The 15,133-nt window shown below is 42.8% G+C and overlaps 1 protein-coding gene across 3 annotated transcripts in view; it reads left to right on the top strand.

Annotated features, from left to right (window-relative positions):
- MTMR3 (myotubularin related protein 3) overlaps nt 1-4,546 on the top strand; it is a 151,299-nt gene extending 146,753 nt beyond the window's left edge. For 2 of the 3 annotated variants that reach the window (XM_049788765.1, XM_049788764.1), the window contains one exon: nt 2,336-4,546. In XM_049788765.1, the coding sequence (XP_049644722.1) occupies nt 2,336-2,371 (36 nt within the window). In that variant the 3' untranslated portion in view covers nt 2,372-4,546. Of the gene's footprint in view, nt 1-639; nt 667-2,335 lie in introns of all 3 variants that reach the window. The other variant, XM_049788766.1, reaches the window with a different exon arrangement.
- The last annotated feature ends 10,587 nt before the right edge of the window (nt 4,547-15,133 follow it).

Raw genomic sequence — 15,133 nt, 5'->3', positions numbered from 1 at the left:
AGCTCATCTTTTTTGCCTCTAAAATTGGTGTTTGCTGAACTACATTTGGTCTTTTTCTGCCCATTCAGTGATCCTGACTAGATTTTGAAATGTTCAACGTATGTTTTTTTTTTTTTTTAATTTTTGCTTCCCATACCTGATGGAACAGTTATCACCCAAACCACTATTTATAATTACAAAAATAAAATTTATTTCTATTCAATACGGCTTTTATGAGCAAAATCAAACTTTCAGTTATGGGCAGGGGGCACCATTTTTTTGTACCTTACCCTGCTCTGTCTCCAAACTTATTTTCCTTGTTCCAGTGCTGAACAAATGCAGCTGGTGTGTGTACCAGCAACATTTGAGGGCAGAGTCTTCAGTCCTAAGGATCCTGACTTTCCTTCCATCTCTTGGGTTGTGAATTGCTAGAGATGCTTGGCTCCAGCTGATGCTGTGTCAGTCTGGAAGATGTTCAGTGTTCTTGGAACAGGAAGTTTGAATTGTGACAGCTCGCCCACAGGAGTACACCTGGGTTGAAAATGGAAATAACTGTGTCTAGTATTGATACTTGTAGGACTGTTTATATCTCCCACCGTGTACCCCAGCCCAGTGTCTTTGGTTGGCGTCTCCTCTGAGCTTTTTCTCCCCTCCTTGCAGGGACACTGACCGTGTTGATCAAACGTGGTGAGCATTTGCAACAGCCTGTCTGTGGTGTCTGCACATTTGCAATAACTTCTCCACACTAATGCTGCCATCTCCCTCTCTGCAGTCAGTGGGATAAAGCTTGAAGCAGGACATAAAGGCAGTTAGGTGGACTTGTGGGGAAACCAAAACAGAAAACAGTGGAATTGAGTCAGTCTGTACCTCTGTACCCCTTCCTGATATCAGGTCAGCTTAGCCATCTTGGTTGGGTCTTGGTGCATCTGCAAGGGACTGAGTAGCCAGCAAGATTTCACAACTGTTTCTTTAGGATTAGCCATTCATTGATATGGCAGGATGTTGCCAGTGATTTCCAAGTTATTTTTCTGTTATTGTTAAGAGGGTGTTCTTTCCAAAGACCAGTTTGGGCCTGGAAGATTCTAAAGGACTCTGAAAGGAAAGCAGGATCCCTGGAAAATGTTGTAAGGAAAAATTTAGCTGATCACAATTTTGTAAAACTTGCATTGAACCTTCCCATCAGGTATGAAGTAATTGTAGACATTTGGGAGTAGGTAATTTTTCTGTGTGAACACAGATTCTTCTGACATTTTTTCATCACCTATGTCTAACCTTTTCCTTTTGTGATATGTGGTAATCTTCCATTCTCTTCTCGTGCCTAGGTGATATTGTTGTAGCAGTGGGTTCCAGTTAGGAGGAGTGGAATCGAAAAGATAATGAGTGATGCAGGCTAAGGAGGCTTTCTCTTTAAGGTTTCAGTTCCTAGGCTTTCCTCTAGTCTGATGGCTTTTTCAGCTTCCTTGGACTCTTACTCTTGGGATTGATTTTGTACTATACAACCTGACAGCAGTGAGATTCTAACACAGGCAGAATCCATCGTCTGCCACTTGCTTTTGTTTTGTGTTAGCTGTGAAGGGTATTTGTTTGGAGTATATGGGCCTGTGCTGCACAGACACCTCAGGCTAAGCTTTCAAATGAGGTAAAGGGAGACCTGGATGCTGTCAGTCCTTCAAATAGACCTAGTATTCTCTGGAGAAGCATGGAGGGTTGGATAGGAAGTGAGCCATAATTAACTGACACCTGTCTAATCAGGGGGTGTGTGCACGTGATTTCATCTGTGTCCTTGTCCTTTCACCTTGAGCATGTGTCACTGGTTGCCTGTCTCCTGGCTGTGCATGCTGTCAGCAGAGCATTTCTGGATGGCAGCAGTCTGTTTGTGCTGCTCCCTCCACACCTCTTGGAAGAGGCTCTTCACACCCCAGCTCAGCTCAGCTCCCTAGTTGTCTCTCTGACCTGAAGGGCTGGAGAACAGTTTTTTTTAACTGTGGACTCTGGTCACAAGCTACAGAGTCTACTTCCCTGGTGGGTATGGTCACTTGATTGTCCATTGAGCTGTAAGCTGCTTCTGCCTTGACTCTTTGTTCTCATAGATTTCTCTTGGTCAATGTCTTCCTGACACCTGCTTTAATGGAAGAACAGGCAAGTGTGCTGACCCTGAGTGAGAATGATATACAGCTCTGCTAGGCAAGGATTCCTCCATGCCTGACTAGTTCCTAGGCTACACACATGGAAACATTTTAGAGGAGTCTCCAGCACATCTGAATTTCATGCAGTCAAGTTCTGTCTCTTAAAGTTGGGTTATCCACTCTGGGCATTACTGAATCTAACCTGTTTTCTTTCTTTCTCTTATCTCAAGGAACTGTGGGAATGTATTCTGCTCCAGTTGCTGTAACCAGAAGGTTCCAGTTCCTAGCCAGCAGCTCTTTGAACCCAGTCGAGTGTGCAAGTCTTGCTATAGTAGCCTACATCCCGCAAGCTCCAGCATTGACCTTGAACTGGATAAACCCATTGCTGCCACTTCAAACTGAAGCTCAGTGACCTGGGGTGGGCAGAAGCCAAGTTGCTGTTCCTCTGACAGGCTCACACAGCCTGGGCAGACTAAGAGGCCCGTGCACTTTGGAATGGGGCAAGAAACCACCTGGGCAGAGTGACAGAAATTTGGGGCGTACCACTGGATTGTAGATTGGTTTTTCTTTCCTGTTTCATTGCCCCCTGGAGTATCCCCTCCATCCCCACCCTCATTTCCATACTTCAGTACTCTGTTTCTAAAAAATGAGAAAAGCACCCAGTTATCTTTTTTAGAAAAATTATTATATGGGAGACCAGAGATGGCCAGACTCTTATAATGCCAAGCTGTCAGGCAATGCTGAGGGTTGGCTGGTTCCTCTGGATAGGAGAAAGTTGGTCAAATCTAGAGTGAAGGACTGTGATAGTGAAAGTGAGAGAAAACCAGTGCTAATGTTTGGCTGTTTCCACCGCCACAGAGGAGTTAGTTGGCAGGCTTGAAGGGGAAGGTAGAAGTATCTTCCCTAATACCACAGTACCCTATACTTGAGAAGGGCTTGGTCGGGCCTATTTCAGACAGGTAAAAGGAATTAGCATTTGATGGCAAGGGCACATGGTTAGTGTTATTCTTAGGCGTCCTCAGCAACCACCTGTTAGGCAAGGAAAGTGTGGGCTCCTGACCAAGTGAGAATTTGGGCATGGGTAGCCAACCAGTTCCTGTCCCAGCCCAGCTAAATTAGGGCTGCCTTCACTGTCAGTAGTCTGCCCCTTTGGCCATGCTGTGTAGTGCTTCTCACCCTCAGGGCATGAGCTTGGAATGCTGAGCACGTGTTCTGTTCCTGGGACCAAGGCCAAAGCCTGTCCTGAGCCCAGTCTTATCTGGAAGCTTCTTCCAGGTCTTGCTTGGTCTCCTAATTTCTGTTCTAGGCCAGCACAGGAAATCCAGACTCAGGGTTCCAAAAATTCCCTATTCCCAAACCAAACCAATCATGGATCACACACTGAAGGGGTCGAATCAACTTTCTGGAGTATAAGCCTCTGGAAAAGGGAACATGTCCCCTTACAATCAGCCTTCTCCTTCCCTTCTTGGGGCAGCAGCTATGGTGCAGCACCCCCCCGCACCCCATGCCCTGCTTTCATGCTGCCTCAGTGAGGACATGTCTGGCTGAGGGTCAGCAGTGAGGGGCCACAGTGACTTTGCAGGGTTCCTTAGAGAAATGACACAGCCTTTAGGAGATTCGAGGCACCTTTCCTCAGTAAGCTTTGGTGTGGTCCAAAAAAGAGCCTTAAATCAAGAATATTTATGGTCATGGTGGATATGGGGAAGAATGGAGAGAAGTTTAGGTTTGTTGTTTCTAATCTTGACATCCATGTTTTATGCCTGCCCTCCCTCTTGGGGAATGGGCCATGCTTGGCTCTGCTAAAAGCTGCTAACTGGTAACAGGGCAGATGGTGGTAAGAGCTGGAGTAAGGCCAGGGAACTCTGGTTTTCTGGAAGTAGTTTCCTGGCCAAGAACTAGTTGTGACTCAGGAACATGGCTTCTGTGTGTGCATGCCTACAAGTGGCTAAGATGTGACCTAGAAACCTTCCCTGGAGCTGTCAGTCCAGAAAGCCAGAGCATGAGAGTGCTTCTCTGACTTCCCAGTGGTAGCAAGTTGCTTAGAATTTGAATTTAATGAAACAGGGTGTATGTAGTTCTCCACACTCTGTGTGGTTTGGCCATACAGGTCTGGAGAAGTCAGTCCAATGGAAGATTGTGCAGTTCTAGTGACAGGTGCCAAGAGGTTATGATACGGGTTTCTTGGGTCTGATGTACAGTGTGAATAAATGCTTGCAGCTTTTAGCCCTTTTTGATCAATGAAGCACTTTTTTATTAATATTTTCTTTGTATGTAAAGGAGGAACCATAACTCTCTGTAGCTGTATATATAACCCTTTTCTCCTAAAGAGGAGTCCGTCAGTACTCCTATATTTTTCATTTTTTGTCAAAAGCAAGAAGTAAATACTTTAGAACTGTTAAATATATAAATAAAATGAATAAAGTTTAGTGTTCCGCATGGTAGCATTTGCTAACATGTTTTAATTCTTTTCCTTATGATTTCTCTGTCTTCATCCCTTTCGCCTCTTAAATGAAGCAGTTTGAAGTTCTGTTGGAAATTAAAGGGAAAACTACAGATTTCTTTCAAACTCGGGACCTTGTTAAGGAGCTGCCCAACTGGTAAACACACTAATAACATTTTCTTGATGATATTACCCCTGACATCTTCAGGCTGAAAAACAAAAAGCAGTCATTGAAAAAATTAGCAGGTCTTCCTTTTCGGAAGAATTGAGTATCAGTAGTCATTAAAACTACCTCTGGGCTTTTTACTGCTGCTTTGGTATTCCAGTTGTGCCCTGGCCTCTCCACTCTATCCAGGGATCATCAGCTTTACAACATTACAACAGAGCCCCGCATGTGGATATAAAGAATGATCTGCTCAGTTATGTCCCATCCCTCACCTTAACTTCCTAAAACACACTGGAGCTATCACTCCTGCCCCAGATCTGTGAGACTACTTGGCTCCATTCGCGCGTGCATGTGTGTCTTGTCTCCACTCGCGTGCGTGCGTGTGTGTGTGTGTGTGTGTGTGTGGCTTTTGGGCCACACCCGGTGATGCTCCAGGGATCAAACCTCGGTCCGTTTACCGCTTGTGCCACCTCTCTGGCCCCACCCCATCTTCTTTCTTCTCAATTTGTAGAAAAATCCCGGAATATAAGGCAGAGCAGTAATTAATGTCCCAAGGTTCTATGAAAGAGGTGGGAGCCTGATTCTCTTGTTTCTGGAGTATTGGGGTGGGGGGGAATTTGGATCCTATGTTAATAAGTGGTTCCAAATGGTAATCAGATTCACCTAAAATCACTGATTATTACTGATAAACTTGGAGTGGGACAGAATTAAAAGACTCCACCTTTCAATCCTTCACTTACCAGGTAAGTAACATTAAAGTCATAGCCCGCACTCAAATTATTCTGTGGTAAGAGCCGCTAGCTGAATGTTCCTGCTGAAGTTGGTGATCAACATTGATCTCGTGCCCTTCGAATACCAAACCCTGTGCATTGAAGATCTTCACTGTGAGATTGCAAATTGCCTTAGGCTTTTTATACTTAATGTACATGTTAAAGATGGTCTTTAATTTTAAGTGACATTTGAAATCAGTGTATACAAAGAACTCTTGAGCCACTGCCATAAAAGCGAATTTGAGAGGCAAGAGAGATAGTAAATGGATTAAGATGCTTGTCTTGCATGCAGCCAACCCTGAAATTATGTATGGTCCCCCAATCACTGCTGAGTGATTCCTGAGCACTGCTGGAAGTAGTATAAAAACAAGCAATTTTGATTCACTAGGTTTTATAGGGTTTTGTTGGTTGGTTTTGTTTGTTTGAAGAAAAGTCCCTGGATTTCTTGAGCTTACAGATCAGGGTTGGAATCTGAAATTCTTAGTGTCATCAGAGCTGCTCTTTGGTGGGTGAGGAACAGGAGAGCTTTTCTCATGAAGATGGAGGGAATGAAAAGAGGGTGTTTAGGCCGTGCTTCCCTCCCCACTGATTTTTTTTTGGGGGGCCACATGCGCTCAGAAATTGTAAGTTCTTCAAAGTTGGGTTTCAGGCATACAGTGACAGTGAACTAGAGCCACCCACCACCATTGTTGACCTCCCTCCACCATAGTTTCCAGCATGCATTTTATACCTCCATCCTTAGCTCCCTGACCTAGCAGTGTAACAGGCCCATTTTAAGTATAGTTTGTTACAGTTTGGATCTCTTTGTTATATTATTTTTTTACTTTGTCTTGGGTATTCTGTCCTCTTTTTTTTTTTTTTTTTTTTTTTTTTTTTGGTTTTTGGGCCACACCCGATAACGCTCAGGGGTTACTCCTGGCTATGCGCTCAGAAGTTGCTCCTGGCTTGGGGGACTATATGGGACACCGGGGGATTGAACCGCGGTCCGTCCAAGGCTAGCGCAGGCAAGGCAGGCACACCTTACCTTTAGCGCCACTGCCCGGCCCCTATTCTGTCCTCTTTTATCGCCACCAATGCACCTGAGATCACTTGGCCTCTGGCCTCATCCTCTTTCTCTCAATTTTTTTAGAAAAATACAGAAATGTGAGGTAAAACAAAGTGATTTATGTCCTAAGTTTCTATGAGAAAGGCTGGTGCCACTAGAAGATACAAATTAAAATTTAAAAAAGGGCATGTGCCAGGTTATTTTAGTGGATTTATTTTTTGGCATAAGCACAGCAAATGTTGGGGAAATTAGAAAAGAAATACACCTGCCCCCCCCCCCCCAAGGTGTCTACCCATGAAGCATCCTGTCATAAAACCAACTACAGGCTCTGGGCATACTCATAGTCCAACCCCTAAGGTCTTTGTTTGTGTTCCCAGGAAAAGTTTTTCTCGATTGCGGTTGTCACAATCAGGCTTCTCTAAGAGATCTTGGTATTTGCACAGATTCTATGTAGAAGCTGAGGTTCTGTGAAGTGTCTTCTGATTTCGTCTCACAGGTGGTGAGGCAGGGAAACCTGCCCTGAAAGCAAGTAGTTTCCTAGTTGCAGGATGTCATATGAACCCACCCTGGAGCAAGTCAGTAAAAAGGGAGGGGGGGGACATTAGGGCCTCCCAGATCAGAGTTTGATTCCTGGTACTGGTGCAGAAAATTGCCGGTTCCTAAGATGAGATCCAAGCTTTGGGGTTGGACAGTGTTTGATCAGCTGGGGCCTAAGTCAAGTCACTATGACAAGTGTTTAGGGTGGCCCTGTACTATAAAATTTGAGTTCCTATCCTTAATAGATAAGAACTTCCTATACTTAAGATTTCCCCATTTTTTATGTGCCTGTGCAGAAAGGAAAATGCCACACATGATACTACTGGTGTAATATGAGCATATAACAAGCTCAGCAATCCCTATAACCTGGTTTTTTGTTTTTTGTTTTTGGGTCATATCTGGCAGTGCTCAGGGATTCCTCCTGGCTGTATGCTCAGAAATCGCTCCTGGCAGGCTCGGGGACCATATGGGATGCCAGGATTCGAACCACCGTCCTGCATGCAAGGGCAAACGTCCTATCTCCATGCTATCTCTGGTCTTTGGTTTTTGGGCCACACTCGGTGGTGCTCAGGTACTCCTGGCTCTGTGCTCAGAAATTGCTCCTGGCAGTCTCGGGACCATTTGGGAGAAAACCCAGGTCTGTTTCGGCTAAGTCACATGGAAGGCAAATGCCCTACTGCTGTGCTATCACTGACTCCACTATAGCCTGGCTCTAACCTGAACTCAGATCTCAAGATAAACTTATCTACTAGGTTTCCTCCTAAGCATATCCAAAAGAGGAATGGGCGAAGCTACCTCTACATATGGAAATACACTCTAAGAATTATAATTATTAAGGAACTACATCTAAAGAAATATACCAAGGAAACATACATATCCCCTTTAAGTCTTTTGAAATAGTGGAGGGAGGGAGGGAGGGTAAAATCTAAAGCACAGTTTCAACCTGACGCGGTCTTATGGAGTCAAAAAAATGGTTCACAGAAGTCAGGATCAGGTAATGTTGCTTGAGTTGAGGATCTCTCAAAAGCTAAATCCAGTAGCAAGCAACAGTTCCCAGTGAAAGGAGGTGGGAGAAAAGGGGCCACAGAATGTAAATCAACAGGAGCAGTGTTGGTGCGTCTTCGTGGGGTGGACAAGGCTAGGAAGGCTTGGAGGCTGTCCTTTCACTTTGGGAGCTGGCTGGCAGCTGGCTGTGGCGGGGGAAGGCTCTGGATCCTGAGGAGTAAGAACTGAGGACAAAAAGGGTTAGATAGGGAGAAGTAACTGATCAGGGGTGCGAGGGTGAGAGGATAGAAGAGTGTCACTACCCGCAATGGTATGTCTCCATTTATTAAGGAAGCACGCACCAGATGTGACTTTTAGCTTTCCTGGTGCAGTGCCTTATTTTCCTCCCAAGAAATACCTGTCAGGAGACCCGTTTGGAGAACTCAATCATTGCCCCTTGTGTGGATCACTGGCGATATTTCTGTCATACTTCTTACATGGTAGTGACTTATCATTTTCCCTTTAATTCATTTCTGCTATACTACAGAAATTCGGCCTTGGCTATCCTGCAGTCATTAAAAGAATTTCAATACCAAAGCAAGCTGCTAGAAGTTCCCTGCTGGCTTAGTATATTTGCAACTCAAAGTCCAGCCAGCTACCACTCTGTCAGCCTTTTTACTTCCGAAGGCCAAGTCAAAACATAGCGTCTTCAAGACAATGGTCTTCTCTCCCTGCCTGTGAGCACAACAGCAGAATGAGTTCTGGCCCAAGGACTTTCCCTGTCACTTTGAATACCTGCTTACAAATAGGTTTGGTCAGTGTAGAATTAGGCTATATTACTAGGTATAATTCTGTACCCCTTTCTTAAGTGTTATTCTCTTTCTATTACCAGATCATAGGAAGTGGGTCTTAGCCCGTAGCTAGAATACTATTTCCCTCAGGTTAATATTTGTTATCAGGAGTAAACCAAGATTCCTGCTGTCCCTTAGTTTACATCAGTAATGACACTTAGGGCCAGGAACTTCTTTGATATGTAAGAATTTAGTCTTTTATCCTACAACTCCTAACTGAAACCTATTCTAAGGTTACAAACCACCTAAAGCTATGTGTATTTGTTCTGAAATCAAACAATGTACATTGCATTCCTTTCATGTTATGACTGCCTCTTTTTCCCTTTATATACCTCCTTGCCTGAAGATTAAATTTGTCGCACTCTTGCCAGAAATGTGTTGACCCCACACATACTGCGTGTGGTCTCAGTATTTCATATTTCATATTTGTTCACTTCGTGTACCCGCTTCTCCCAGTGAGGATTTATGGACCCCACTAAGGTCTTGCTTAGGGACGCAGCACGTCCCCAGCAGAAGAGGATCTGTAAAGTAGGCAGAGGAGGGGGAAAGGAAGGGTTATATATAACCAGGACTATATACAACATAGACATTCACTGTGTACAATACAGATTAGACAGATGTACACACACACAAAAGTACATTAATACTGAAGGTCGATCCAGAGGTTACAGTTGAAGAACTGACCCATGTGGAATGCCTGGCAGATCAGGGGGAAAAGGTTTTCCAGTTTCTAGGCAAATCATTGTTGAGGGTAAACTTTGCTGAAGAAAGACTTCTAGGGTTAGATTGTGCATGGAGTTTTCTTAGAACAATCATAATTTTCACATCAAGTAGTATGCAGTATGGTAATGAGCACTGTAGGAGTCTACCCCATGAAGTATCATTTACCAGGTCTCAAGCATCCTGGTTCCTTTCCTGAAGGGAAACTGAAAACATGGGCATTGTGATACAATAGTAAACTAGCTTGAATTGAGAAAAAATATGCAAAAACATACTCAATGAATGATCACTGTCTATGGTGTGCAGTTACCTATTCCAATGATATCTGTAGACATAAACATTGGATCACATTAGCAAGCGTAATCAGGTGGAAGATGAATAGATTATTTTGTCAAGACATTACCATAATGGGCACTATTGGCAGTCTGATATAGCATTGTAATGCAAAACTAGGACAACCAACCCGTATCTCCAAGAACCAATGTAAACAAAATGTTAAAGAGCTATTATAGATATATTAAATTTAAGACATTAAGGGGCTGGCGAGGTGGCACTAGAGGTAAGGTGTCTGCCTTGCAAGCGCTAGCCAAGGAAGGACCATGATTCGATCCCCCGGCTCCCCCGGCGTCCCATATGGTCCCCCCAAGCCAGGGGCAATTTCTGAGCGCTTAGCCAGGAGTAACCCCTGAGCATCAAACGGGTGTGACCGAAAAAAAATTTAAGACATTAAAACATTGGTAGCTTTCATGGCTTCCAAATGCTTTCTGCATCTGTTTCTGTGAATAAAGCAGAATTGAGACTGGAGCAATAGCACAGCAGTAGGGTGTTTGCCTCGCACACGGACGACAAGCCTGCCAGTAGCAATTTCTGAGCTCAAAGCCATGAGTAAACCCTGAGTGCTGCTGGGAGTGGCCCCCAAACAAAAACGCATTAGAATATTATTATAGACCTCTATAAAGAGCAGTTGATGAACAACAGCTGTATCTGTTGGTATAGGTCTCTGAAGTATAGAGGAGAATATAGGCTTTTGTATTTCTCTTTCATCCCGTGTGTTTCCTTCTCGCTATACTACAGAGCCTACAGTATTCGTGACACCTGCCATTTGTTCTTTGTGCAGTTATTCTAAATAACACATATGAATGATATACTGTATGTATCCTTCCTCTGGCTTCATTTAATAGAATACCTGCTAGTTCCATCTATGTTGCTGCAAATTGCATGATTGTTGGTTTCTGCACTGCAAACTTACATTTCCATACTTTTCATGGCAACAGAGCAGAAGTCCTGCTCTGTTCTACCTCAATAAGAGCAAAAGATAAATTATGTGGATTTTTCTGAAAAGGAAGATTATATTTTACCCTACTTATGCCACTGATTAATATAAATATTGATATGTGGACAATTTACACTTTGGGTAACAATACTTTGCATTTATTTACATGCTTGAGTACTGGTAGGCTTCTACACTAATAGATCATTTTGTTTGTTTGTTTTTGGGTCACACCCAGCACACTTAGAGGTTACTTCTGGCTCTATGCTCAGAAATCGCTCCTGGCAGGCTCAGGGGATCACATGGGATGCCGGGAATCGAACCACTGAACTTCTGTATGCAAGGCAAATGCCTTACCTCCATGCTATCTCTCCAGCCCCACAACTGTCTCTTTTAATAGTCCCATGATATTGTACATATTTTTTTTAAAATTTTAGTTCCCTAACTAGTTCTCTAAATAGTTATGGGATTTTTGAGATACATTTTAAGACAAAATGTAAATGATCATCATCATTAAATGAGTTCCCAAAATGCCATCTAATTTTCCATTCTCTGAAAAAAGTTGTGTGAGAATAACATTTTTACTTTTCTACTTATATAACTCATAAGCTCTTTGTTCAAGAATGACCCATAATGATGACCCTATGTGGTATTGGGGTCCCCAGCACCAGAGTCTCCAGCATGTAAGGCAAATACCTTAATTCTGGTATTACCTCCTATGCTATCTCTTTGGTTCAAAATTAGTATTGGGGGCTGGTCCGAGTGCAGTGGTGTTTACAATTAATTGATCACAGCCAATTACAAATTTCTTTGTTCCTTTTCCACTCACACTGCTTCACTTGACTAGCCTTAAAAAAAAAAAAGATTAGTATTAGGGCCGGAGTGGTGGTGTAAACAGTAAGGCATCTGGCTTGCATGCACTAGGCTAGGATGGACCACAGTTTGATCTCCCGGCATCCCATATGGTTCCCCAAGCCAAGAGCAATTTCTGAGCGCATAGCCAGGAGTAAACTCCAAGTATCACTGGTGTGGCCCAAAAAACAAAAAATTAGTATTATTAGAATTATTCTTATTTTTGTTTGTTTGTTTGGGGGAACCTCATACCTCATGCAATGCTGAACCAGAGCTGAATGCATGAGGTAAAAGCACCTTAATCCCTATCCTATCTATCCAGTCCTGAGATTAATGTTAATATTAATTTTTTTAACTAAAAACAATTAGTCTGAGGCCAGAAAGATAGTGTGGAGGTGAGGCGTTTGCCTTGCATGCAGAAGAACGGTAGTTTGAATCCCAGCATCCCATATGGTCCCCCGAGCCTGCCAGGAGCAATTTCTGAGCATAGAGCCAGAAGAAATCCCTGAGGGCTGCTGGGTGTGACCCAAAAACAAACAAACAAACAAACAAAAACAAAAAACAAAACCCATTAGTCTATCACTAGAATAGAGCTTTCTTTTGAAGACAATTTTGATAGAGTTTTCACGCTTTGTGAGTCTTGATACAAGTATCAATCTTTAATTTTCAAAAGAACTCGTTCATTGATCTTTTGGATTTTTTATATTTTATTCCATTAATTTCTGCTTCAAGTTTTATTTTTTTTTTCCTCCTGCATGCTTTGAGTTTCTTTTCTAGGTGCTTAAACTGTACAGTTAGATGGTCTAAGTGGACTCTTGCTTCCTAATGAATGCTTGGCATTGGTATGGATTTCTTTTTTTCACCCATTTTTATTTATTTTATTTATTTTTAATAATATCTTTCTTTCTTTTCTTCCTTCTTTCCTTCTTTTCTTCCTTCTTTCTTTCCTTCCTTCCTTCCTTCCTTCCTTCCTCCTTCCTTCCTTCCTTCCTTCCTTCCTTCCTTCCTTCCTTCCTTCCTTCCTTCCTTCCTTCCTTCCTTCCTTCCTTCCTTCCTTCCTTCCTTCCTTCCTTTCTTCTCTTTTTTTTTTTTTGTTTTTTGGGCCACACCCGGCGGTGCTCAGGGGTTACTCCTGACTGTCTGCTCAGAAATAGCTCCTGGCAGGCATGGGGGAACCATATGGGACACCAGGATTTGAACCAACCACCTTTGGTCCTGGATCAGCTGCTTGCAAGGCAAATGCCGCTGTGCTATCTCTCCGGGCCCATTTTTTTTAAATAATATCTTTATTTAAACACCTTAATTACAAACATGATTGTGGTTAGATTTCAGTCATGTAAAGAACACCCCCCTTCACCAGTGCAATATTCCCACCACCAATGTCTCAAATCTCCCTCCTCCCCACCCCCACCTGTAGTCTAGACAGGCTTTCCAGTTCCCTTATTCATTCACATGATTATGGTAGTTCTCTGTGTAGTTATTTCTATAACTGCACTCACCACTCTTTGTGGTGAGCTTCATGAAGTGAGCTGGAAGTTCCAGCCCTTAACTCTCATTGTCTCTGAGGATTGTTGCAAAAATGACTTTTATTTCTTAAAACCCGTACATGAGTGAAACTATTCTGCGTCTATCTCTCTCTCCCTCTTTCACTCAGCATGATAGATTCCATGTCCATCCATGTATAGGAAAATTTCATGACTTCATCTCTCCTGACGGCTGCATAATATTCCATTGTGTATATGTACCACAGTTTCTTTAGCCATTCATCTGTAGAAGAGAATCTTGGTTGTTTCCAGAGTCTGGCTATTGTGAATAGTGCTGCAATGAATATCTTAATATTGCTTTTGCTGTGTCCAGTATGTTTTGGTAGCTCATCTGGTCATTCTTCTTTGTTTTCAGAAATCTTTTTATTTCTTTGCTGATTTCCTTTTACCCATTGGTTGCTCAACAGTAGTGAGTTAATTTCCAGGTGTTTAGATTTTTTTTTTCATTTTTGTTGTGATACATTTCAATATATCATTGTCTGAAAGGATAGTTGAAACAACTATTTTTTTTTAATTTTAATGAAGTAAGTTTTGTAACAACATCTGGCTGAATTTGGAGAATACCTATGTATACTGGAGATGAGATTGTTTTCAATATTTTAGAAATGAAAAGGACTATATGTGTCTGCTAAGCCCATCTCTTCCATTTCTCACTCCAAAATCATGGTTTCCTTGTTGAATTTAAATCTAGTTTATTTCGGGGCCAGAGAGATAACATGGAGGTAGGGTGTATGCCTTGCATGCAGAAGGACAGTGATTTGAATCCCAGCATCCCATATGGTCCCCGAGCCTGCCAGGAGCGATTTTTGAGCATAGAGCCAGGAGTAACCCCTGAGTGCCACCGAGTGTGACCCTAAAATCAAAAAAATAATCTAGTTGATCTCTATATAGACAATAAAGTGGTGTTAAAGTCTTTGTTTACTATTTATTGCTGCCAATATCTTCCTTCAGGTCTGTTAGGACTTCTTTTAAATATTTTGCAGGTCCATCATTAGATGTGTAGCAGTGTGACTTTTTCATGATACAAATACTCGATTATTAAAAAATGACCATGATCTTACCACCTTTTTAAATTTTAAGTCTATGTTGTCTGATATAATAATGCCACATTTTAAAGAAAACTGTTTACTTATGAAACTGCTTTCCAATCTTTGTCTTTGAGACGATGTTTATCCTCACTATTTTAATATGCCTTTTATATCTTTATTTAAAAACCATGATTACAAACATGATTGTAGTTATATGATTTCGGTCATGTAAAGAACATCCCCCTTCACCAATGCAACATTCCCACCACCAATGTCCCAAATCTCCCTCCTCCCCACCCCACCCCCGCCTGTACTCGAGGGGTCTTGGGAACCAGATATTATGTGTGACCTTACCTGCAAGACCCCGCCCATTCCTGGGAGGGGTCTTGGAAGAGGTAGATAAGCCTTTGAGCCAGGGGATTAGGGCGTCTGCCCTGCTGGGCTCTCGGGCTTTTGGGCCTTTGCCTCTTTTGGTCTTTGACCAGCATGGAGGTCAAAGGGAGATGGCTGAAAGGAGTTAAGACGCAGGGCTAGCTAAGAATGACTGAATGCTTGAAAGGTTATGAGATAGGCCACACACATGTGGTGAATAGGGCACAAATAAAGCTGTCTCTGGATGAGTCTGATTCCGCCGTTCACCTAAACCTGGGACCTGCCGGCTGAATGGGGGTTGCAGAGCCACGTGGCCTGGGATGGCATCCACTTCCATCCAGCACCATCATTAATTATTTGATACTACACAAAAGTATCTTTTATTTTTCTTAAAACCCATAGATGAGTGAGACTATTCTGCGTCTATCTCTCTCCCTCTCTCTCACTCA

Source organism: Suncus etruscus, chromosome 15 (genome assembly GCF_024139225.1).
Source record: "Suncus etruscus isolate mSunEtr1 chromosome 15, mSunEtr1.pri.cur, whole genome shotgun sequence".
Taxonomy (NCBI): domain Eukaryota; kingdom Metazoa; phylum Chordata; class Mammalia; order Eulipotyphla; family Soricidae; genus Suncus; species Suncus etruscus.
The sequence above is the reverse complement of the archived record's forward strand: the minus strand, read 5'-3'. Positions and strand labels throughout refer to the sequence as shown.